The sequence below is a fragment of the Crocodylus porosus genome, unplaced genomic scaffold, assembly GCF_001723895.1.
Source record: "Crocodylus porosus isolate Cpor-Errol unplaced genomic scaffold, CroPor_comp1, whole genome shotgun sequence".
Lineage (NCBI taxonomy): Eukaryota > Metazoa > Chordata > Crocodylia > Crocodylidae > Crocodylus > Crocodylus porosus.
In genome coordinates, this window is record NW_017728928.1 from 14,534,074 (window position 1) to 14,561,141 (window position 27,068).

General features: G+C 40.9%; 1 protein-coding gene across 8 annotated transcripts in view; it reads right to left on the minus strand.

The window, feature by feature from the left end:
- The window catches only part of TNRC6C (trinucleotide repeat containing 6C), a 172,827-nt gene that overhangs the window by 37,316 nt on the left and 108,443 nt on the right, over positions 1 to 27,068 (minus strand). For all 8 annotated transcript variants that reach the window (XM_019542686.1, XM_019542685.1, XM_019542684.1 and 5 more), the window contains one exon: positions 16,999 to 19,590. In XM_019542686.1, the coding sequence (XP_019398231.1) occupies positions 16,999 to 19,590 (2,592 nt within the window). The remainder of the gene's footprint in view (positions 1 to 16,998; positions 19,591 to 27,068) is intronic.

Below are 27,068 nucleotides of genomic sequence, written 5' to 3' on the forward strand. Positions count from 1 at the left end.
CCGTCAAGAGATGACTTAGTCACTGTACCTTGGCTTCGGTATAGCACTTAGTCAAATTCATCTCATGTTAATTTTACCACTAAGCTTTAGAGGAGGCTTTTCCTCAAGTAAAAGTTATTCATGTCCATTACTTGTTACTCATGTGTTTCGGTGTTCTTGAGCGTAATTATTAAGAACCAAACTTTGAAAGTCTTGCCTAGTAACCAATACAAAATGTACATAGACAGCATATACAGATGCTCCTAGAAGACTCAACTGCTTAAGCAAGTTTCTCAAAAGATATATTGAGTGCCTTTTTAAAAAATCAGACATGGATTTCAAGTTGAAGTAAAAAGCACACACACCAGACTAGATAACAAGTGATACATTACAGAGAAACTGAAGTTCTTGCAGTGAACTGGAACTGAAGTACATGCTCTACAGCAATTACAAAATAATTACACCACATGACAAGATAAATCTCAGAAGGTATCACACAGGTCAACATTTGACCATCAGTTTAAAAAATGTGCTACATATGGGCTGCTATTCAATTCAAGAAAACCTGCGCTTCCATTCAGAGCTGGACATAAGTACTGGTATATATATATTTAAAAGAACTAGCCCCACTGCCAAAAGGTGATGCTCCCTGACAAATGACAAAATAAAAACAGATCGGATGAGAATAGTTCTGGTCTAGCTGCTAAAATGCCAAAGAATATTCCTGCTTTTAATTTTCACAATATGAATGATAACTCTATATTTTATTGCAATATTTTTGCTTTTTTAGATGTCCTAATTAAGGGGACTTCTGAAAAAAAACCCAACATTAAAGACTTTTAGACTGCAGATGCATCAATTTCTGCACAGAGAGCTACAGAAGAAAAGACACTGGCCCTTCTATCTTTCAGGCTGAATTTTGCTGCATGCAGTCTATCTTTTTAAGCTGCATGTAGCTTATGTAGTAAGAACTTACCAAGCAGCTCTACCTTTGCAGGTAGCCCCTGTGGTCCTTTCTGAAGGGGACTATCAATCTACCTCAGTTACCAGAGAGACATCTTTGCAAGGTCAAGCTCCATGCTACTTGGTACTTGTACTCATGTAACAGGCATGGTGTGGATATGCCACAGGCAGCATACATCACTCCATTCACAGTCTAACTACTGACCAGCACAACAGCAAGACCGAGTGCTTGGATAAGGTGTTTCAGATACTTTATGCACTACTCCAGCTTTAAAAAAAACCTTGGAAGATAAAAGTCCTATTTTGCAATACAATTATATTTTGTTTCCTCGAGTAATGTATTTAGCTATCACAAAATGATACAAGTCAAAACATGAATGAGGTACAGTATAAGTAAACTAAAACCATACTACTAGGAAAATATGTTTCTCTACTCACAGCAGACTTTTTACTCTCCATTACAAAATATATTGTAATTGCCCAATTGTGTTCAAGACAAAACACTGATTTAATCATATTTACTACAACTTCAATAAAAAAAAATCATATCATCAATGGCTGCTTTCAGATGTGGGTAAAAAAACCCGGTGCTTTACTTTCAGCTTGGTGTGACCCAGGAACCAATTCAATCACCTATTAGATAAAACTGCCCCAAAGCCCAGCTGAAGTGTGCGATCTATACAGATGCTGGGAGAGCCAGGTCAAACTGCTGCATTTCCTCTTCTGGTAGAGTGATGTTTTGTTTTTCCCCCCCCCACATCTGTAGGCAGCCAATAAGTGTAAATTAGATGCCTTCTTAATTTTCCTTTCATGGAATTTGTAACTTATTTTCATTTTTAAACCAAAGTTACAGTGTTCCAAAATGGCACATTTTTCATATTAGATTTGCACACAAACATTTATGAACAAAGCCTTTTAAACAATGTTTTTTTCTTTGCTCAGCATCTCACCTAAAATATTTACTTAACTTTTTGCTTGTGATTGTAACTGGCCTTTATTTTAACTTATTTGAGGGTAGCAGAATGTCTATTTCAAAACCTTTCTTCCTCTGCTCAAGAAACATCTTTGACAGACAACCTCAGAAACAACTGAGAAAAGTAAACAAAGTACATTTGTACATAGGAATGAATGTCAATACAAAATAATATTTCTTTACCTATGTGTAGGGACCCACTTCATTCACGATTTTGCTAATCTTGTGGAAATCACAAAATCCAGGATTGGCCATGAAAACCTCAGAATCAACAATGACAAAAAAATAAAATGCTGATTCCCCAAGGGGAGCCAGGAGTCCCTGCTGGTGGGACAGGAAAGCACCGTCTCATGGGGCAGCACGAAGGGCAGAAGACAAGATGGCAGGTGCCTCCTTGTCCCACCCCGCTAGGGCTTCTCAGCCAATCAGCACCAAAGGGCGGGACCGCAACAAAATGACCATGGAATTAGAACATTATACTGCAATCAACCTGCGAAAACTGGTAAGTACCCCCCATGATTTAGGTAAACCCCTACCTAGGTGTGCATAGTCTATGCTGGAAAATATAACTAGTTCAACCCCCAAATTTAACCTCAGAACACAAATGCTATTATTTTAATAATAATAATAATAATTATTAGTTTGTTGAATAAAAACTCCAAGAGATCAGTTCTCTTGGTGCTGTTTACTCTAAATGCAGTAACACTGATTAATGACTACAGCACTGTATTATGACTCATTCTGTGTTAAGTGGTTTAAGTGTGCTGAGCAGTACAATGTTATGTAAATTATTATGAACAAGGAAGCTGCCCTTGACTAAGATATTATAAATAATTCCATAAAAACAAAATGTATTAAAATTCAGATTTCAAAGCTCCCTCAACAGATCAAATTAAACAGAAAATTAGCAGAATAGCTAAAAATTATGGCTGGCTGGGGAAACAGCAAGTTTATGTGCTGCTAACTACTAAGCTCTAGAACAGCTGAAGTAAGTATTAATAATCAGAACAAAACAGCAGGGAATATTTGTTGCACTTTATTTTCTCAAAGCTAAGTACAGATTTGTCAATGCTGTTACTTCTGTACCAACACTCTGGGCCTGGATGCAACTATTTGACTTTAAAAGTGCCAGAGATGACTGTGGTCCAAGTTCTTCTGTGGCCATGCACTGTGCCTTCCTGAGACCAAGGTGACCCCAGCCAGGAGAAGGCACCGGGGGCAGCTGCTCCTGCCCCTCTCATAGACCAGGAGGAGAAAGGAGAAGTAGCCACCACCCACTCCCTGATGTAAGCAGGAGGCATGAGACTTTGCCCTGCCCTCTGCTTGGCTCTCCAATACCAGAGTGGAGCCTGCAACGCTGCAAGCCCTCTGCCCACTTTTCATACTGAAGTACTCAAAGTGAGAAGAGGGCTGGGGGCTTTGGGTTGCTGCTCTCCTCCCCCACTGAACTAGTCCAGATGGGGAGAGGAGCAGCCCCCTGCTCTCTACCTCTTCTCAAATCTGGGCAGTCCCTAGTTTCAGGAAGAGGTGGGGATTTTACCAGCTCCCATCAGCTTCCTCTCGCCACCAGTGCTGCCCAGCTGAACAGCTATTTAAAAGCCTGCAGGGTTGGGAGGTGCATCTGGGGAGAGCCTGCAAGTCCAGACCTGAGTCCTGGTGGCTTCCCCTTGCCACTCCGGTAACTGTGCGGTGTGAGCAGCAAGGGGAAGCCAGGGGGGCCTGGGAACTGGGCGTGGGAAGGCTCACCCCAAGGGAACAGGCAAAGCACCTGCCTACACTTAACGCCAGAGTCCCAGGTGTGTGGAACAGCAAGGTCTTTGTCACAGGACCTGATCTTCTCAGCTCCTGGTGCCCAGAAGCTGAGTGAAGAGAGCAGCATCACCAGCTGTCTGCTTCTCACACCAGAGTAGCAGGCAGGGGCTTTTTCCTGTTATTCCAACCTTCCCGGGAACAGGACTGGAGCAGCCTCCCAAGCTGGGGTCACCTCGGGATTGAGAAAGTACAAGGAGCAGGGGAGATGGGGTGGTTGCACATGTCTGTACTGCTCCCTCTCCCAGAGTCATTCTCAAGCAAATCTCAGGATGTCATTCTCCTGTTGTACTCTGCCTTGGTGAGGCCACAGCTGGAGTACTGAGTCTAGTTTTGGGCTCCACAGTTCAAAAAGGATGTGGAGAAGCTTGAGAGAGTCCAGAGAAGAGCCACGCTCATGATCAGAGGGCAGGAAAACAGACTTTATAACAAGCTGAGAGCTATGGGACTCTTCAGTCTGGAAAAGCGCAGGCTCAGGGCAATCTGGTGGCCACCTATAAGTTAATCAGGGGTATTTACCAGGATTTGGGGGAACAATTGTTCACCAGAGCACCCCAAAGGATGACAAGGTTGAATGGTTATAAACTTCTGTGAGACCATTTCAGGCCAAACATAAGGAAGAATTTCTTCTCTGTCTGAGCCCCCAAGGTCTGGAATAGCCTGCCACCTGAGGTGGTTCAAGCACCTACTCTGAACGCCTTCAAGAGAAAGCCGGATGTTTATCTTGCTGGGATCCTATGACCCCAGCTGACATTCTGTCCCTGGGCCAGGGGGTTGGACTCAACGATCTTCCGAGGTCTCTTCCAGCCCTAATGTCTATGAAATCTGTAATGTTTATGAAATCATTTCTAGTGGCAGAAATTTTCTGCCGCTAGAAATGAACATTTGTACATGGTTTCTATCTGTCCAGGCCAAGCATTTTCCTGCTGAGTAGGCAAGGCTCTCCAGTACTACTCAGCTGTTTCTTAATGAGGTAGCCTATAAAATGTGTTAAAATAGGGTACATGGAAATAAAATGCTTTATGAAGTTTTGCCAGGCTGTATTTGAAAGGCTGTGCTAATAACACACCAGTAATGGCTTAAATCAGTGTTTCTCAACCAGTGGGGAGCAACCCAAAAGTGGGTCACAACAGTATTTGAAAGGGTCATGAACAGGTCCCCAGAAAAACCTGTGAAAGCGCAGGTTTCCCTTTGCAGGCTAGCAGCATTCCAGCCTGCAAGTAGCTGCTTAGGATAGTTGGAGGCAGCATGTGCACATGAGTCTGCATGTACAGACGCACACGGCCAGCATAAAGTGAGGCTGGGTCATAGGAGCAGCAGCAGCCACTGGACACAGGCAAGTATGGGGAGCGGAAGGTGAAGGTCATGGGGAGTGTCTGGAGGGCTGGGGGGGTTGCATGTGTGCGCGCACGCACTCATGTGCCTGCCTCCTGATGTTGGGGACTGCGGCGGCTCCGGCAGTGCAGGGGGAGTGGAGGGAGAAGGCATGGGGAACCTTCCTTCAGTAGGGGAAGGAGAAGCAGGGAACTGCATGCTTTGCCCAGCAGCATGGGGAAGTGCCCATACATGTAGGGGCCTGCACTCACTGCTCATGCTCTCACTCAAGTGGGTGGAGGCAGCTGGGGAGCCCCTTTGGCAGGGCTGGACAGGGTAGGCGACTGCAGATTGGGAGTGAGGGGTACCGGCATGGCCAGGGGGGAGGGCAGGGAGCTGTGGCTTGGAGATGAGGCGCACCAGCAGGGCCCAGGGGACTGTGGGTTGGGCACTGGCAGGGCCAGGGGGACATGGGTCATGACAAACCATCCATCTTGGCAAATGGGTCCCAATATGAAAAAGGTTGAGAGCCACTGGCTTAAACTATTTATATCATTGTGATTGTTTTCTACACGTCTGCTTATAGGAAACTTCCATTTGTACAGTTTTCTTTAAATAAGATACAGCAAATTTCTTGGAACAAAAATCTCTAGGCAACCAGCGATCAGTCTTTAAAAAAATAGAGAACATTCAGTTAAAGTGTCTTTCCAATTACAACAGGCCTGTCCAACTTTTAAGTAATGTCCCTTCTTCTCCGCACACTCCCCCAGCATCTTGGTCCCCACTCTCAGCTCCCCCCCCTGCATGGAAGAGTGGCCACAGGCTCTGCCACATACCACACCTCAACCAAGATGGGGTCAGAAGGTGGAAGCCAGGGGACAAAGGAGTCTGGAGACCCCCCAGCGGTTGGTGCAGCCACAGCAATGGAGAGAGCAGCAGTCGAGTGGGGCTACAAATTAATCCCTTGCAGGTGGCACTTCTTGGACAGCCTTGCTCTACAAGAAAGCACCTGCTGATGCATGCAGCCATTCTTTTAGTGCTACAAATCAAGAAAATCAAGGAATACATTGATTCTAGTAAGGAATAAATACATGAGACACAGCATAATTTATTTTCATAAATAAAACAACTAGGTCTTAGCCAAAAAAGTAAGCCAGACCTTGATAACCAAGAGGAAAATATATACTTGCTTAACTATGCCAGGAGACAGCTGTTTCCCCATGAAACCACCTATCAATCATTTGAAGTGCCCTATGATAAATGTTGATTTTTCTTTTAAATCTATCTTGTCCATGAAAAGCGAGAGATAAAAGGACTGCACACAGGCTACTAAAAAGCAGGGGGTGGGGTGGCGGGGGTGTAAAACAAAGATTATGTAGAAAAACTAGATTTCTTTTCAGGGGTGTTGGGAGGTTAGCAGTTCTGGACAGCTACTTACCTTGCACCCCCCAGTGCAGACTCAGATAACCTCCAGTACAGGTGCAATGGAGGGAAGGGTTTCCTGCATGTCTTTCCATTCCAACATACCTATAGGAACACTGGAATGGCTACATGGATCGGAAAAGGGGTCTACCTAGTCAGGCATTGTCTCCACTAGACACTGACAAGGAAACAGGCAGTAACAAGCATATTTGTTGTGTTAAATATCATTTTATTTTCTTGCAACGTAAAAAAATACTTAGTGTCTTGATCAAGTGTGCACTAATATGTTTCCATCTACCTTCATCTTTTTAGTTACTGTATGCAAAGAATTTTGAAGTTTTTTGGTGAGTGGGCCACTAAATAACAAAATTCAGTGTCATATAAAACACTGGTAGTCTGCTTGTCTATCATCCCTTCACTGCACAGATAACTTAATTCTGTAATGGGTAAATAATGGGTACAACTAGTACCTTCCTGCAGTTAAGGCTGCCTACCCTTCACATCACAATTCCCTATTGTTGTTTAGACCTCTGTCAATAAAAATGCATAAAACTAAAATGTATTTCTAACCATTTTTCTGATCTCCAGGGTTGGAACATAGCCTTGAAATTTGACAAAGGCATCTTTTCCTGTCCCCATAAACGTATTCAAATTTGACAGCCTTTGAAAATGCATTAGATTTGGTACTAAAATCCCTGAATTTTGCACCTGTATTGAGCATAATCCAAATCTCACTAATCTTGCTGTGTGTAACTTCATTGAGTGCTTTCGCTCCAGTCTGGTTGAAATAAAGAGACCGTGGAGCTGGATCTTTGAGGGAAAGATACAGAAGCAACCCCTCTGGCCCAAGAAACAGTATGCCTAAGTGTAAAGCCAGGAAAAGGCAATTCATTTTGTTCTTAGTTCTTTCACATAACCAGGTACATTGAACAGCTTTTATTACTAAGATAAAGCTCCATACCCCTTAATTCAGGAATCAGCAATGTTTTTCAGTTGGCTAGCACTAAGACCCAGCTGCTTCTCTCTACTCCTGCTTCTATCGGCTTACTTAGCCATGGTAAAGCATGACTTCCCCTGCTGTCAAATGAAGCCAAAGCCTCTGCTCCACAGGCCAGATCAAGCCTGCAACCCCAGCTCTAATTAATTATAAGTAGGGAAACAGTTTGTACAGGGTTTCTTTTGGTAATGCCTGGAATAAATATGGTCTTCACACAACAAACCCAAGTCTGAGGTAGTGAGTTGCAATCAAGGCCGGTCCAAGGGTAACTGGCGCCCGAGAAGGAATGTGTACCTCGGCACATAAATAAAACAACTATTTTCCTTCCAGCATAGAGGAAAATAAGAAGTCTAGAATGAACTTTTACATGTACTTATTTGATATCTGAAATGAACAATAAAACAATAAAAACAAAAAAGTATCGTTTCACACTTTTCATTAACCCTAGCCAATTATATTGCAAAAACTCCAATAAAATTATAATACATATACAATTAAAGGAAAATCCTCACAAACATTTGTGGAAAAAATCTGAACTTTGCTTTTCGTGCTTTCAGTTCTGCAAATTCAGAAACAAGTTTTGTTCTGCATATAATTTTGGTGCCCTAGGTGACTGCCTAGTTCACCTAATGGTTGGCCTGGCCCTGGTCGCAATGTTTTTTGCATGAGTGCCCTGTCTTGCAATTAAGATGCTTCTTCTAATCCAGGAACAGAATTCAAGATTCCTAAGATTCTTCTGCAGTCTAGCAAATGTAATGCAAGTGACTGGTAAAGCAGGACATGCCCTTCCCCACCTTTTACTGGATGGTCCACGCAGAGGATAACAGCCTACTACTATTACCAGTTTCTCCTTTAGCTTAAGTGGTCGAGATCTGTGCTGTGGAGCTAAAGGTCCTGGGTTCAAACTGTGCTGATCACCTGTGAGGAGGTTCATTACAGTTCCATGAGATAGAAATTCTGTTCTTAGTTCTGTTTTTAGAAACCTAAGAAATTACACACAAAAAAACTTATGTTAAAAGAAACTTAAGTTATGGCCTAATTAAAATGTTGGCTCCTCTTAAAATGTTTCTTCATATAGTTTTGCACTAAAAACTGATGAGGATAAATGAAAACGTCTTAAGCTATAAAAAAAATGGCCGTTTCTACATTTATCTGCTGAAGCAGCCTTTAAAGTTGACTTGTCCTCTATGTTTTCAGTTGTCTTCAGTACTTTGATTAGATCAGGAGTCTAGGAAGTCTCTCTGTTAGCAAGGCTGTGGCATAGTAAGTCAGGATTCATCAGTGAGACATACCAATTCATTTTTGCATTAGTTAAAAAAAGAAACATTTCTAGCTTGGTCATATAGTTTAAATTCTTCAGGGGAATTTCTTCCTTCAGCTTTAAGTTTTTCAAATCATAGCACTTAAATCGCTTGATCACCAACTTCTAAACCATAGGTTTACAATAACACAAAAAAAGCTTGGAAGTCCATGTGAAAGTAGCCTGCGATTTCAGATCTGTTTCTTGTCCAATTATGCAAACAACATTAATTTGTATTCTTGTTAGTTTCCACAGAGGCACAAAGAACTGTAACAAACAGGAGACCCAGACTGACTTCACTCTTAGAGGTAGTACTCTTTAGGTCACGTTTAGAGATGTAAAATTTCCGGAAATTTTGAAACCATGAGGAAAAAACTTTTTTTTTCCCCCAGAACAGAAGGGAAATTTTGGGAGAAACTGAAATATATGCAGTACTTATTCTCTTAGCACCCTTTACAGCTCTAAATTCACTTTGCTACCTTAAGAACATAAAATATATTACGTACAACTTGGTTTGCTCATAAAATTATCATGTTTGGTATAATTTATTAAATTTAAAAGTACAGTTTATTCAGACAATAATTACAAATTTACTAAGTGAATTTACTTTAAAATGTTTTAATGTTTGTTACAAATGGAGCTGCAAGCTGCTTAACTCTCAAGGAACCTAGCATCTCTTAGTTTTTGTCAGTTTATGAGAAGCAGGCAAAAATTAAAGTTGAAAATAGAAGAAACCATTATAGTAAAACAAAAAAGTTATTATGTATTCTGGACTTATTCTCCTCCACAGTGCCAAGCAGACACAGGACAGCTGAGAGAAAAAAAAAAAAAAAAAGGGAAAAAAATCCTCAAGACACTCAATACAAATTTTGCTACATAAAACTTTGTCTAATCAGTCTCATTTTCTGAGCTATCGCTATCAGCAGCTTTTGCTTCTTCTGAGTCTTCATTTTTATCATCTTTGTGGACTTCTGAAAACTGAAGGTTTGCCTGGGTTGAGACACGCTTCTCTACTCTTTCACATGTTAGTCTATTTCTTTATTTGGTGTGAGTATTTACAAACATAGACCAGTTTCTTTCACATGATGCAGAAGATGCAGGAATCTGAAGCAAGAGTTGTCAGAGGCTGTGTCGTGCAAAGGTCTTGCCACCATGCTGCAGGGAGGATATGCTTGGCTGAGTCCCAGACTGCATTTCTGGACCTGAAGATGTTCTTTACTCTGCAACAGTTGAAAGTACCTTTCCAGCATCAAGTCCTAAAGTGTGTTGCTAGTTTTGTAATCCAGTCTAATGCAGTAGCAGTGCACTACTAACATCATCACTAACATTTTTGCCTTTGACTCTTGGATCCAAGAGATTTGCTGCAGCATTAATTGATTGGCAACAAAATTCTTTTCATCTATTAATAAAATCTTTCACTTTTCTCTCTTCTGTACTTGAAAGCAGAGCTACACTTAGATTCTCAAAAATAGTTGATTTTATCTGGGCCATTTGGTAAGGAATGTCTGACAAAAGTGCACTGTCTGATTCAGATGCAGTGACTGCTGAAGAAATTGGTTTTAGGATCTTCAGGGAGTTCTGCAGCTGAACCCAGAAGAAATCCTCCTCAAGTACAGTGTTCCTTACACTTCTGAGTACTTTAAGATCCTCAATTATTACTGTTTCTTGAAGAGCTTGTTTTTTTAGTAAACTTTTGAATGGGATTACCACTCCACCCCATCTAGTTCTACTAGAGTTTGAGTGTCACTATTTTATTCTTTGCATTCTTTTCTTCCTGCTGCTTCTTAAAGACTGCAGCTACAATACGAGTAGCTTTTACATGTTTTATAACTCCTTTTGCTCTTCTATAGATCTTTTGCACTGTCCAACTTCATGATGTCATTAGGAAGCAAGTTTAGCCCACGGGATGCATATCCTATTGCAGTATCCATTATGATCTCCCATGCTGCTTTCATGTTACTTGCACTGTCAGTCAGCAAAGCAAATACTTTACCACTCCCAATCTTCTGTGGGACTTCACATATTTTACTACTGATATACTCTGCAGTATGCCTGTTCTCTCCTGTTTCGATGCTTCTGTAAAAACCTGGTTGAGGTGTTATAAAGTTTATGATTCCTTCTCCCCACACATTTGTCCATCCATCTGCAAGCACTTCAAGGTACAGTGCTTCATTGATTTTTCCTTGCGCAGGTTGCATTACACATTCATATTCTGACTTGCTCAAAGAATGTCTGCTGGGCAAACAGTATGATGGTCTTAGTAAGTTTAAAACTTCCTGCCAGTATGCATTTTTAGGTATTGACAATGGTTTCCCAGAAGAATATACTGCTCTTGCAAGAGCTTGGTCAATTTTTTCCTGATCTTCAGGTGTTATCTTGTCTACATATTGAGAGTCTTTTGTATACAGTTGGTTGCAATATTTGTTTACTTGAGGATGTTGATTGGGCAACCCTTTGTGATGCTGATGCTATAGAAGCAGCAGCAGCAGCAGCAGGACGACTTCTGGACTGAGAACATTGGAAAGAGCTACTTGCACTTTCATCATCATGATCTTCCTCTTCCTCACTTACACCCATGAAGGATTTTTTAATGTCTGCAGGACACTTGCATACAAGGATGCGTTTGGTCATCCTAGTAGCATTTGGAAATGCAGATTTTATTCAACAGTAACTGCAAATCACATTTTTTTCTCAGAATAACTTGCAGTGTGGAAATGCTTTCATATGCTAGAAGTTGGTCGCATCATTTTGCTGAAAGAGAAAAAAGAAAAATGTAATTTAGTGATTAGCTTGCATATATAAACACTAAGCTACAGCATGTACAAATTCCGTAATGGATGGAGGAGAGGTCTCCTCAGAGTTAACTCTGAACAACTTCCCTGCCCTGCAGGCCTCACCTCACTGCTAAGGTTGGGTGATTTGTCACAAAACATCAGATAAGTAGGAATTCAATTATGAATTACACAGGTTATGAAAATTTACTAATGCAGCTAAAATATAGTTTAATATACTGAATTCTGAGAAATCTAAACTCTTACCTTTCAATAAAGAAGAATATTTTCTTTCAGCTCCTTTGTGCTCCTTCTGCACCTCTGTGGATCTCAAGGTCACACGGCGAGGAGGAGGCAGGTTCCTTCCTTCCAACTCCAAAACCTTTAGACTTGTTCTGTCTCCTCTCGCGAGGCTTTTGAGCAAGCAGGGCAACAAGTTCCTTGTTTCTAATCTCTGTCAGAACGAATGGATGTTGCTGCCACTGTCTACTCCCAGTCCTTTGAGGACTAGTCAGGAGGACAGAAGCAAATCCACCAACCTCTAGATCAAAAGTCAACAATAGAGGAAGTCCACAAGCAAACAAGGCACTGAATCCTGCTTCCTTCTCTTGTGAAAATGGCAGAAATGCATCTTGCTCTTGCATTTGAGAGTTGTACTGTACTGTTTGTTCTCGGTGTGCAGGAACTGTAATGATCTGATACAGTAGACAATCTTACATAAAAGTCTTCTTATTATATAACTATTAGAAAACATTTCTGAGGAGTAAAGGGTAGCAGTATATGAATACCTTGTCTTAAACATTTTATTCATTGTTCTAAAAGAAAATATTTCACAGGAGTTTTTGGTTTAATTTTTCCAAAATTTTCAATTTTCCAATTTTTCAGAAAAAAACAAAAGTAGTCCTTGGGAAAAAAAAGTTTTTTCCCTGATTTTTTCTGGGTTTTTTTTCCCGGGCATTCACATCTCTAGTCACATTTGGAGACACTTGGTCAGGGCAATATGGAAAAGCTGCCTTAAATGGACAAGTATAGTTTTTGATGTTCTAGGCACTTTTTATTATTCACTTAAAATAAAAGTCTCCTGAGCTCTGCCAGAAAGGGTACAAACATGAGTAATAAGTACAATGAGGTGATAAATATATAGGGAAAGTTATCATTTAGCAATATTTGTCTAGAACCAGAAAATAACAACACATGAACAACACAAATAAGAATCCAATGCGCAGGGCCTGGGGCTCCCCATGGGTCTGGAAATTTGGAAGCTGGGGAGTGGTACCACCACACCCTCACTGCCAAACTTCTAGACCCACAGGGAGACCTGTGGGCCAGATGACAGCACTGTGAGCCAGACTTGGCCTGTGGGCTGGGGACTGAGCATCCCAGGAGTAGGGGATCATTGCAGAGATACAGCTATAGAGTTTTCCCTTCCCAAGCTAATGGCACGATGGGTAGCACCCAAGAGATTTATGGTTAGTGTTTCACCAATATAAATACTCACTGCATGTGCACCACTCTCAAACAGGGTGAAACAAGTGAAAAATGTGCACTTTAGTGGTTGATCCCAAATCTCTTAGCTTAGCCAGCCTTGTGGAAAAGTTACACAAAGCTTCCTAGTTAACATATACTGAAAGGTCATCAGTTCTGTGTTTTGGCCTTCTATATAGTGTTTAAGAAGTTATCCTTATTTTGCAGACCTAAAAATGTTTCCTACTAGTTTTCTTCCTCTATCAAAGATTCATTATAACAGAAAGAAAAACTGTTTTTGAGTGAAAAAAATGTCTGGTTTATTGGTCTCAATCTGTCAGTGGAGTTTTGACTCCTCATCATATTTTTCTTTGCTGGATTAGAAAAAAAATATATGTTTAGAGAAATTCTAGTATAAAACATTCATTAATTTTCAACACATGCCTATATACGTCAATAAAAAAATTAGTCTGCTTCATAAAGAAAGCAATTGTTAGAGGTTAAAATATAATTTAAAAATAAAAACAAATCTTTATCATATTCTTTTCATGCCCTGATGCAAATGGAAAATAACTATAACTCATGAAATATGCATCATTTGAAAACGACCTTTTCACTTTTGACTGTGAGCGAGTGGTATTCCCTGTTCTAAAAAAGAAACAGCCTTTTTATACTAGCAATTAACTAACTTATAAATGGTACCAACTTTATGTGAGATTTGCTATGTTAATTGTAAGGCAGCAGGATGTTTGTTGCGTCAGCTGCCTCACTTAGACCGTCTCCAGGAACACCACCCTTCCTGGATGCTCTGTGCTCCCAAGAGGAGGTTAGGCCCCAAACCATTACAAGGACATAGCAAAACTGGTACTTTTTTACTATTACCAGTTCTTGATATGAATTCCTGTAAATAAAGTGTACTTTCCACATCACACTCCTCATCAAGGTACTACCAGCAGCTCTTTAGGTGCTCTAGGCACATGCTACAGTGCTCAGCCAGAGCGTTAATAAAGGACCCTGCCCCTTCAAACTTGCAGAGGCAAATGCAAGTGGCAGCCACCTCGACACCTATATGGCAGGCAGAGTCTCCAGACGTGATTCTTTTCTAGTGAAGAAAACAGCTTCCCTGCTTAATATACACATCCAATTTGGGGGGCTGATTTTTTGGGGGAAAGTCACACATTGTACGTGAGAAAATATGGTATTTCCAATACACAGATTTCAGCGTTTCTGGTACATTTTATTTTAAAAGTGCATCTTTACTTTGTCCTATTCCTTGCTGTTTGTCCCTACAACACTCGCTCTTATTAGGGAAAAATACCTATTTCCATATATGACCCAAAAACTTGCATTTGGATTATAATCAAAGTTTGCAGAAACTTTCCTTGTCAGTGTAATAACGTTTAAAATTTGTGAGAGTGACACAATAGCCCAGAATGCTGATGACCACATTAGACACAAAAGTAAAGAAGAGTGTTACTTGGGATGTGCAGCCTTCCAGAGCTACCCAACAAGGCTTGACAATTAACAAGCTCAAGTTAGTCTCAGATATTTCGATTTGGCACTGACGGAGAGACAAAATGGCAGCTAACAGACTTTAAAAGAGGGGGAAAGGAAAGTACTTCTATATCAAGCTCAGGAAGAATTACAAATGAGATTTTTGATGCCTGAACATGAAAAGCAGAGCAGGAAGAATGTGGGTGTTTACAGCTGTCAGACACTATGGGTCATATGACCAAGACATCAAGTTTATAGAGCTCTAAGCTGCAGACCATTTTCTGTCAGGCTATAAATCTAGGCAGTTAACAAAAAAAACTGTTACTAAGCTTCAACCAGCCTAACGATTTTTCCATAGAATTTGTAAAGGTATTATTCTTAAGGGATCTAACTTTGTTTCCCTACCCTCTTATTCTTTAATCAATAAAATGGTATTTCACTGAAAGCAAACTGAGTGGAATCTGGTAATTTAAGACAACTACTACATGGAACCAGGGAATGCGACCAAATTATTATTCTTTTTAGGCTGGCAAATGAATAAAAAACTACTTCAGTATAAGATTATGGAGCTCGAGAAGACTGAAGCCTTCCTCCTGAAATAATCACAACCTGGCAGACAAGTACAGTGGGGGGGAAGGGGATATGAATAATATATACATTAACTACTCCTGCATCTTGTATCATGCCTTTAGCTAGAAAAATAAAAATAGTGCTTTTCCTAATTAACCCTCTAGATTTATCAGCAAGTCTGTGCAAAGGTAACCGTCCAATGGAATAGTTCTTTTAAGACTGGAGACTAGCCCAAGTGATTTCAAGAGCTGGACATAATGGACTACCTGGTTTAAGATATAAATCCATTAAGCTTTTACCTTCTCATTGGGAGAGTAAGAGGTGGTTACAGAAACAAAGTAATAGATGAATTATTGTACTTTCTGACACCTGTATTTGGGGGACAACGGGTGTGGGGGGGAAGGGGGAAAAGGGGTTGATTCTGGGATGCATGCATGAAATTACCCTGCCTTAATTCAACAAAGGCAGACTAGACCTTGCCATAAATGGGGAAAAAAAGTAAGATTACATGCTCTTTTGCCTACATAGCTAGCATATCTATGACCTAGAGAAGCCTTACCTGTCTCTACTTCAGTGCTTATTCTCAAAGACAATCTGATCCCAGGTACCAAAGAATTAATAAAAAAGGTATTTAATTATTTCTGAGGGTACCAAATATGTACAACATCAGAAAGGTAACAGAAATGGAGCTGAACTGTTTGCCAATCTACATAGGCTAGTTTTTGTTTATAATACCTCAACAAATAATACCCTAAGTCTACTAGACTGTAAACAGACATCACATTTAAACAATTTTATTCTGGGACAAAGTGAAATTTCAGAAGTTCATGTCCATTGGTTTGAAGTAAATCCTACAAAGAGTTTCCCAGATAAGAAATATTAACAATTCATTTTGGAATAATGCAAAGTACATCTCTACATTTATCCCAGGACTGCATCATTGACTTGAGGGTAGAAATACTGCACTGCATTCAACCACTCAGTAACGGAAGTATGATGTGTGTGTATGCCAATTCCAGGATAAACACAAGCACAACTTGTTCAGGAACAAATGTAACATCTGTTTCTAGACGTAGATACCCAAAAAAAGGTATTTCTTACGGACAGTTTACATTATATGCTGCTGTAACAATAACAAAAAATAAAAATCCCTAATGCACTTTAATAGTATTGCAGCAATTCTTCTTCCTGGGTCTTTAAAAACTGACACATGGAGAATGCAAAACTAGTCAAGTAAGTACTACTGTGCCAAAATTAATTTCTGATCGATGTATTCAGGACCAGTACTTTTACTCCAAAACTGCTGAGAGAACTGATGCTGTTTCCCCTTTTTCTTGAGTTCACTGAATTCATACTTAGCTTCCACATGTGCATCTTATGAAGCAAATCTGACCAACTTAAGACAAGTGAGTATAGACTTTCCCAAGATTTCCCCTACTGCCATCTTAGCCCAAGGGCCCTTGACCACAGATCCTGCCCCGCATCCTTTCCCCAGTACACACAATTTAGTGAGTTCTTTTTCACACCTGGATTCTGTTGACCCATTTATGGTAATACAAAGCATCCCTCAGATCATCAAATTTCCTGCAGAGCAACTGAGAGCTCTGAAGTTAAGAACGTATTTGTATTTTTTTTTTTCATTTTAATAAATACAGCCCACAAAACTGTATGATTATAACTTTTTAAAGCCAGCCTGAAAAAGTGAACAATAAATTGTTAAATTACATTACAAGCTGAAGAAATGGAAAATGTCAACCAGTTCTCATTTTTGTACCATTACTCATATTAATGATACATATACCCAAGTTGCTGTTTAGTATCAGAATGTGTACGCAGGACTTAAAAGATAGGTAAATGTAATTGCATACATTAGAAATAACAATGAACTTATTTCCATTTTGTCCCATTTCTGTCTTAAAGGAAAATGAAATTGTTTTCATACCTGGACCAAGCAGTGGGGACCGGTTGGGCTGGGCACTTGACTGGTGCAGCGGCTGAGGTTCAGCCATATTGGTGTTGATAATGGTGGTAGTGGTGGTGGTAGTGGTGGTGGTACTGCTCTGAATTATAGGGTTGTTTCTATCCCACATGTTTACAGTCTTGTTGTTGTTGTAGTTAGGGTCGCCCCAAGCTGAGGTACCATCATCAATTTCCATCTTGCGGCGAATGGATGGTGGCGAAGGCTCTTCCCAGCCAGTTGCCTCACTGTTATCTTTTTGTTTGGCTGGCACTGGCCCACCAACCCATCCTGACCCAGTCTGTTTAACAGAAGCAGCTCCTCCCCAGGAACTCACATTGTTATCCTGGGGTTTATTAGCCCAGTTTTGCTGAGGGCTAGGTTTTAACGATTCCCCCCAACTTGTACCTGTATTAGCCTTGGTGTTTGTGCCATTTCCCCATCCACTGGTCCCAGACCTTGTAGTATCATTCCAACCAGACCCTGATCTATTGTCAGCATCCCATCCCGATCCATTCTTCTTCCCATCACCCATGTGTCCAGGGACAGATGATGAATCTGCCCAATCTCCACCTCCTGAAGTCCAGCTTGGATTTGATTTCTGTCCATCTCCCCAATTTTGAGATTTGGGTTTCTGAGGTTCACCCCAGGTAGGTGATTTGTCCTCCTGATTTGCGGTCCCACTCCAAGCGTGGCCGCTTTTGGCAGCAGCAGCATTATTAACAGCAGTAGAGCTTGCTGATTCTCCCCATCCCCCTGGGCCATTTGGCGCTTTGTTGTTGTTGTCTCCCCAACCTGTATTTGTTGGAACAGCTGCAGGTGGAGAGCTGACCCACCCAGATACTGAAGAGGTATTTGTACTGTTCATGATGGACCCATCATTCTTCCCCCCTGAGTTTGAAGACTGAGTAGCTGCACAACCCCAGGCCTCCGTCCCATTGTCATTCTTTCGTTCAGACCTTGGGGATTCTTCAAATTCCCAGGCAGTGTTTTGCTTTACCGGAGTCTGTCCCCACCCAGTATTGGACAGGACCCTTGGGTCAAGGTCATTCCTTGGCAACTGGACTTGCCCTTGGTCTATCATCCCTTTGTCTCTCCTTCGGCCCTCTCCAGCTCCTTCTCTCCCGGTACTGCCTTCATTTTGACATCCACCACTATCATTACTTCCTTCACTAGCTGTGGTGCCAGATGCTGCAGCTTTGGCCCAAGAGTTCATTTGTTCATTGCCCTGCTGCATGGCAGGATTCTGGCTGGTAACACTAGGGCTATCCCACCCTGTTGATCCTTTCCCGCTGATGTCACTATTGGAATGCTGGTTTGGGGGCTTGCCCCATTCACCATTGACACCATTACTGGTGTTACGGTTGGGGTGGCCCCAAGCTCCAGAATGCATACTACCAACACCACTGTTGCCACTGCCCCTGCCCCATGCTAGTACCCCAGGACCTGCTGGAGGTCCTGAATCCCATGCACTTGCTCCATTTCCTTCCTTTTGCACAGCGCTGCTGGATCCATTTTGTTTAGCACTTAATGCTGAGTTCACAGTGTCTCCATTCCCCTGACTGAACCCAGAATTGCTGTTTCCTGTGGCAGGATTACCTGGGGATATCCCCCACACTGAATTGCCCATTCCTTCACCATTGCCCCCACTGACTTGAGAAACTGATGTTCCATTAGCACCAGGAAGGCCTTGCAGGTGGGGCGGGATGATGGCCCCCATACCAACAGCCATCCCCCAGTTCGGCAGTCCATTTGTCTGCATTGCATTGATAGGGTTTGGTGAAGAGTTCATGGGGTTAGTGTTATTTGGTCCATCAGTGTTAAGGTTCTGAGGTTGTACGCTGAAAGACACATTCTGAGAAGTGGACGTTTGTGGTTCTGTGCTCTCTTGCGGCAGCAAATTTCCCCAAGCACCTAAGGTGCCTGTTGGGTTCCCATTCTGGTTGCCCATGTTCTGACCTATGGCACTGACTGGACTGCAAATACTGGAAGGGTTGCCTGCTCCCACAGTTCCTTCGTGTCCGAGTACAGGCCAGGCAGCTGGATTGGCATTAGGGTTAAGGTTAAGATTAATGCCAGCATTTGAGTTGGAAGCACCCCAGCAGTTTGGACTTCTACCATCTCCAATCATGTTGTCCATCTTTCCATCCCCACCACTGGCAGAGCAGTGAGCTAGGCTAGAGTTGGAGCCTGTGGCCACACCCCATACTCTGGCTGAGTTTCCATTACCATTTGCTCCACCAGCTCCAAGGGCACTCTGGTTAGAAGTGCTTTGGATGAGTGCTCCATTGGCGCCGTTATTGCCATTAGTTTTCTTTGTATGTCCAGTGAAGTTGCCTTGGGCACTCCCTGTAGCCATGCTACTGTTCTCTGAGCCACAGTTGGAGGCAGAGTCAGTGTCTGTAGTACATTCTGAGGCAGATTCAGTCTCAGTTCCTGTAATGGAAGGCCACGCCTCCTTGTCAGTCCTGTCTATTATCACTTTATCCCAACTGCAGTTGCCTTCACTTCTGAAAGTGGGCTGCTGTCCCCAGTGGGAATTTTCATAATGGTCTCCCAATCCACTGTGACTGAGATCTGCAAAGGATTAGACAAAAGACAAAATCAGTCAGCATTCAAAATTTGTTAAAAACTACCACTTAGTACATTTTACTTTGAGTGAGATACAATATTCTACACTAAACTTAAAATCAAGCTAAAATATAAACTACAATACTTTATAAAGAAGTACATAAGATAATCTTGTGCATCAGACTAACCAACCACCTACTACGTTTCTGGCTGAAACATGTTTTTATTATAATGCTGCAACAGGAGCAAATGCAATCAAACACTTAACTAGTGATTTATCAATTTCTTAATATTTTCCATACAGCTAATATTTGAATCAAAATCACAAAACACAAGTTTTGTTTTAGAGCCGACCAAATACCGTAAAATATTTTGTATCGTTTGTCATGCCAGTTGAAATTAATAAGCAAACGATATATGTAGGCATTCAGTTGTTTTAAATTTTTTTACATTTCATTAACTGGGGCTTCTAAAAATAAAGACAACAGTTATGGAAGTTTAAAGGTTTTTAATTACAATACCTCTGAATCAGAAATTAGTTGCATCCAGGAGAACTTTTAAAGGTAACAAATTCTATATTCAGATCCAAAATAATTTAAGAAAGAGGAATGCTGTTCAGAGCTTTGCTATGCCGTTTAATTAATGGTCTCAGTTATTTGACTCAGTTTTGTCTTTTTTAAATATTTCAGGTAAGTTTGAGGAAAGACAGATAAATAACAATTACTTCAGAACTTAAATTACATTTTTCACATAATATGTTTAAATAGGTATTACTTAGATAAAACAAGTCTGCCACAAGAAATATGTACAGTAACGAAACACTAAATTAATCCCCGATTTAAAAATTCCCCCACTCAATTTAAATGAGATGCAAGCTATTTTAAGGCACATATAATAATGGTATCAGTGTGGTTTTAACAAAATGTTCCCGTAGAGCAAAATATGAAGTTCAAGAAAACATCTTGGTTATGTCATGCAATGTAGATCTTACATTATTTAGATGTTACCTATCATTTAAACTTGCAATTATAATCCATTTCATCTCCAAAACCTATGAAAATGTTACTTTTGTACTTGTGCTGAAGTGTAGCACCAGTTTCCCAACCCCCACCCTCACCCAACATATAACTTAACCCCCATATATAAGCAAATTTCACTGAGGATCTGGGGAAAGAGTGGGTATGGCTGGAGTACACTGAGTTAACCTGAGACAAGCCAAGGTTATTTCAAGTTGTAAAGTCTTAGATAAGGTTACCCATCCTAATTTTTCTGTACAGCATAAATAATTATGCTATTATCTCCCTTCACTTTCTCATGATAAGAATTTTATTCTGTACAACATTAGGTTTATCCAAGGGACACTTACTGCAGGGCAAGTTCTAGGAAGGGTAAGAAAAAACGCAGAAGTGCTAGATGTTATTTTTAACTTCTCCAAAATATTTTACTTAAAAGACAGTCTGAATTATTTATAGCACACAGAATCAGCCAGCATAATTATGTCATCAATGAAAAAACCTCTACAGAAAACAAAGACTATTAGTGCCATACACATAGCTTGTTTTGAATAGCTATGCACTCTATAAGCCAAGATAAAGCCAAGGATAAGGCTTCACAGATAGTCTATTGCCAACAATTATGCTTCAGCGGATTTTAAAATCTATGCCAGCATACAGAACTAGTCAGTCTAGTAACTGAAAATAGCCAAGAAATAGTTTCTTTTTCTAATATCCAAAAGATCTATAAAAGTACATAAACATTTTCATTTTTACATATAAAACAATACTATGTTACAATAAAAATATGATAGACTCTATACGGATAAATCTTAGGTTTGACCAGTCAGGATTAGGATACACATTTTTCTTTTGGTGTACTATTTTTTATATGTTGATTAAATAAATTAATGGTGCATAACCTTCAATTTATACTGGAAAAACCTCGCTGTTGATTGATATCAAATCAATCAAAATGCAAAATGATACGGAAGCAAACAATGGAAAGATCCAAATGTCCTATCAACTAACACCATCCTGCCAATGACCTTATCCAGTATACGGACGCTGAAAAATGGTTTGCTCAAATACCGAAATCAGAATTGCAAGGCTCATTCTCACTTGGAATACACTGTGCATTCTCTGGTTCAGATCATACAGCCATTTCATGGGTCCATGCAACTCCTTTAATCAGCTGTTACAAAACTTGATACCCCAAACATAATAACTACTTTCTATGTTGACTGTACAAAGCACAACACAACATGAGAATCTATTTTTAGAAAATTCACTCAAAGAAGGTCACGGCATTCTCCAAATCCAAATGCCCTGCTTGCTATACCTCCAAATATTAAGAGATCTCAACTGAAACCTCCCGTCAGTCTGTCATTATCAAGTGCATCTACCCCACTGATGTGATAAAATGTCATTTGATAAAGTTAATAAATTCTGTAATTTTAAATCTAATTTCTAAGACATTATTTAAAGCTTCTTCAGTTTTTGCAAAATACACAAAACCATAAAGCAGCGATAAATAAAAAGGGGCACCAATGGACACTTAAGTATTTCCACACGAAGTCCATTTTCGGAAACTTCAATTTAATCTGGCTGAAACTTGACAAGACTATTTCTGTAAGAGCAGGGAAGAAAAAACACCTTAGACTGTGCCCACTTCCTTTGCCTTCCCACAAAACAACTGCAGGGCACTCGTACATGTGATGGACCTCTGCTCTGTCACGGGCAAATTGGCATGCCTTGGATCAGACTTGATTAATCAAGTCTGCTGCAGCTCCAGAAGCCTCCACGTCATGTGCATTCAGCACCCCCATGTTTCAAAAAGGTGGCAGGGACGCTTTAACTAAAGTTCGCCAAATGAGCTTTAGTTAAAGCACCCTGCTGCCATTTTGAAGTGCAGGACGCTGAATACATGTGATGCTACAGGCGCTTTTAATAAGAGTGGCTCTCAAAGCCGCTCTAATTAAAGCCCCCCTCCCCAAACCTGCTGCACATGTATAGACGTCTGCAGTTTCTGCAAAATGTAAAGGTTTGCAGGAACTGCAAGTCAATTTGGGGAGATCTACTCTCAAAAGTAATCTGATATATCTAATTTGTCTGTGGGGAAAGTAAGCGGCTTTGTGCAAACAAATTTAGAATATGACTTAGTTTGTTTACTTACATAATGGGGGTATGTGATGAGTGACACTATTTTTTTTTTAGGAGTCTATTCCAGCATGTAACCTTTACGTAAGTGTTGGAGTAGCTTTTAATTTTTTAACTGCTTTAGCAATTTCTATTAATCTATCCAGAATGTTGTTAATATTAGCAAATATTTAGAGAACCATGTACACTTTAATGTTAATTTGGTCCACTTCTTCAATTTCTTCTACAGAGTACAAATTAAACAAATTTTCCTCCACTACTGAATACCTCACCTCCAAGTAAACCAGACATTAAAAGACAGCTACAGAGGACTTTGGGACTGGGCAGCTTAGGAAATCACGCAGAGTATTCTGTATTCCATTAAGTTATTCACTGGCAATGGGAAAGAGCCGACAGCATATCCAGTGGGCAAATATCAGAGCAAAACAAAAACACAACCCATTACTAAAAATGCTGCTCTTCCCCGAAGCCAGCACAGAAAAGCCGAAGGCTACTTATCAGTCATGGAATTTCAATATAGAAATCCAATTTTGGTTCATCTAAGTTTTGGGTCAGAAAGTAGCTCCTATTACCATTTTGTGCATACTCTTTTATAGTACGGAAGTACTGAACAGTTGGTGCAAAGAGAATTCAACAGGGATTCCAGAGAAGGGTGTGGGGGGGAAATAGCAGGAACCATGGAGCTATACTAACCTGCTACTTGAAAAATGAAAATATCATAGTCTACATCATGGGTGTCCAACTTCTAAGTCACCTGTCACGTGGGTCACACCCAGGCACTCCCCTATCCACTGCTGTACCACATGCCTATGCAGGCACCCCCACACCACAGCACCACATGGGTGCACAAGTACAAATCCCCCATGGCTGCAACACATGCCACCAATGGTACCCACTTCCCCACACTGCTGCAATATGCATATGCAACCTCTCTTCTCCACTCTGCCCTCTCCTTCTGGTCCTGGACTCACCCTCAACACCTCATGCTAGCACAACCTCGGCTGCTGAGTCAGAGGGAGGAAGTGGCAGCTGGAGGAGAGAGGGGGAGCCTGGATTACAGCAACAGGGCGAAAAGCAGCCGGGTGAAAGCCCGGGGGAGGGGTGAAATTTAGCCCTTCACAGGCTGCCAGTTGGACAGTCCTGGTCTAGGTATCATATTCTGGCATATCAGCCAATAGCAACATCCCGTAAAAATAATGGTTCTGTCAAGCTATATGCAAAATCTAGTTGTCAGGTCAAAATCATATTGTATAAATGTACCGTCCTTCCATCCCTGTACTGGAGGCATGTCTAAGACATGAGTTACTATGGGTATTGTTGGAAGCATCTCATTGCTCTCTGAGACACTGAATTTCAAAAGGCAACAGTAGATTTGTATACAAAACCTACTTATACACATCAAAGGAGGAGGAAAAGAAAGACTGTCTTCAAAAGCATAATCCTGGGGTCTCTAGATCAGGTCTGTTCGGTATTACATATGAAATGGATCACTACTAGGCATTCTTAACATTTACATTATGACATATCTTGTCCTGGCAATATGTATAGTTTAGGTAAAATGCTGGAAGGAGCCGATCGGTGAAATGTGGGTGTAGGCAGGGCCCTACCAGATTCATGGCAAAAGTGGGTTGCGCTGCAGCTCCTTTAATCTTGCAGGTTCCCTTGTGCACCCCACCCCTACCCAGGCCGCTGATTGGTGGAGAGACCCCACTTTTGGGTCACTCCTTATTGGCAGGGAAGTGAAAACCAGTTTTAAACTTGGCGCTGTTTTTGTCTCCCTGATGATCAGCACAAGCAGTGGGGTCAACCAGGGCCCCTCAGCCAATCAGTGGTGAGGAGACAAAAACAGCGCCAAGTTTAAAACTCTGGTTTTCGCTTCTGTGCCAATAGCAAAAAAAAAGCGCTATGATGAAAAAAGCGGCTCAGAGAATGGGAACATAGCATTTGCCTGAACAAACGGAGCCTTGGTAGCATCTCTACTGCTCCATTTGTGCCCCTGCTGTCCCAGCACGCTGGGAGTTGGGAGGTGCTGGACAAAGACAGTTTGCCCGAAGTAGGACAATGTGTCCTGCCACAAAAAGTGTGTGTGCAGGGGCATGCACTGAGGCACAAAGTAGCAGCACGAATTCATGCCACTACTATTTGGGCTGCTGCAACCACACACCCCTGCATGTCTGGACATGACCATACAGTAGACTTCCATCTTCTTGTAGTTTTCCAGAATACAATGTACCTTTGAACTGAATAAGCTAGGGATTTTTCTAAAAAAGGGAAGTACCTTATTGTGGATGGGGTATTAAGGGAAATTTAAGACAGAAACAGCATACTCTGAACGAGATATTTTGGATGCACAATATATATTCATACATTCAGCATAACATTTGCTCTAGGATGTGGGCAAAAGAAGAGATTCAAGTCAATCTGAAAGTCAGTCTGAAGAAATGTGATATTAACATCAATACTTGGGAGGTGCAAGCACTAAATCGTCCCCGGTGGCACCATGATTTATTATAAGGCATTGATTATTTTGAGAAAACCTGCCTTGCTATGAAGGCAGATAGGTCAGAGAGACAAAGGTAAAGAGCTGCGAGCTGAAATCACTGGGATCAACTCCTTCCTTCTGGACCTATTTGCCACAATTCCAGTTGAACATGCAGATCTCAGACTGGCCTCCTCAGTTACCTACAGACTTACCAAGGACTTCCTTGTTTACTGGAAAGCTGACATCCTTGTCTCAGGGAACTACCAACAATGATGCATTTATTTGTATGACAAATGCAATTTGTTTGTATGATAAACCATCCACTTCATTGCTTGCATCTTCTGGTAGGCAATCCAATACTAAGAGAAATTTGTTTCAAGGGCAACTCATCTTCAACATAGCCTAGTATTTACCCACTTTAACTGTGGTGTTGCTAGTAAGATTTCTCACACTGTAAAATTGTATGTTTAAACACCTGTGACTTATTTTTTCAATGTACTATTTTAAATATCTATTAGGGAGAAGTCGCACTCAAAACCATGGCTATTTGCTCTCTTCCTTATATAGATTTAAATTCTTAGAAGTCTTTAGGTACCTGAGCCCTTAAACCTTTGGACTTCCAAATGCAGGTTTCATCCCTGAACATTTACTCTGATCTGTGCCGTGTTTTCTTCTAAAGATGCACCAACATGGTTGCCATCAAGATCGTCACTCATGCTAGTGACTTAAAAGTTGAAGACTTACTTCTATGAGGTAAATGGACCATGTTGGGACATCATAGCTATAATAACCCCCTGCTATGGATACCTTCAAGCCCGTGCCTCAATGTCTGTACCTCAAAGCGTAAAGACTGTAAAAGGTAACCTGTGACATTATATCACTCTTTCACAGTGTCTCAGTTCAAACCTGACTACTTGGGAGACACTGAGAACAGACCCAACTGGATCGGAATAAATAATGGAAGAGATTGGTTCCGACTAATCTGCACAATTGCAAAGCTCTGCTGTGAATTCTATTACTTTTTTTTAATGAAAAGATTATTATTGATAAGGACCAAAAGTAATAAAGTTGCATTACTAAAGACAAATAATACAGAAGGAAGCTTGAGGGTTCCCACCTCAATGCTATTATTAGCTAGGAAATAATTTTATCTTTTTTGTAGCTGTTTCCATTGTGTAGCTTCAAGAAGTCCCAAACCAGTCCCTACCTCGAAGAGGTTTACAATCTGGACACAAAGGATTGGGGCTGCTGCTACAATCTACAAATGAATATGGGGAAGAAGTGTTACAGCTTTGTAACTGCATGTATTGTAGTATGGCTTTGCTTTTCTTTTCTTTTCTTTTTTTTTTTAAACTGGGGTAAATGTGTGTGTGTGTGTGTGTGTGTGTATATATGTCGGAGAGAGAGGGATAAAGGAGCAGGAAATATAAAAAAAAGAGGATAACAAATAGTCACAACTCATCATACCTGCTTGCCAATTATCAGAAGTCTGGTTTTACAGGCAACACTACAAAACTGAGAGATTTTATCAAGTACTTTTCTCCACACACAAGGGGCAGTATAGGAGAAAGCATGGTAGTTGGTAACAGCAGTGCTGATCCGTGATAAAGGTGTTGAATTCTTCCAGTGGAAATTAACATCATGCAAAGTTATATCACTCAGGCAGTGCAGAGCTATGCTGTGAAGTACTTAAAGACAAAGAGCTTACATATGAAGAGGAGGTGAAGGGGAGTCAGTGGAGGGACTTGGGATGGGATGATATGGTCAGAAAAACACGTCTAGAAGCATCTGGAACAGACTTGCTGAGAAAAAGGGAAGGAAACCTGTAGTAGTAGTCAAGGCAAAAAAAA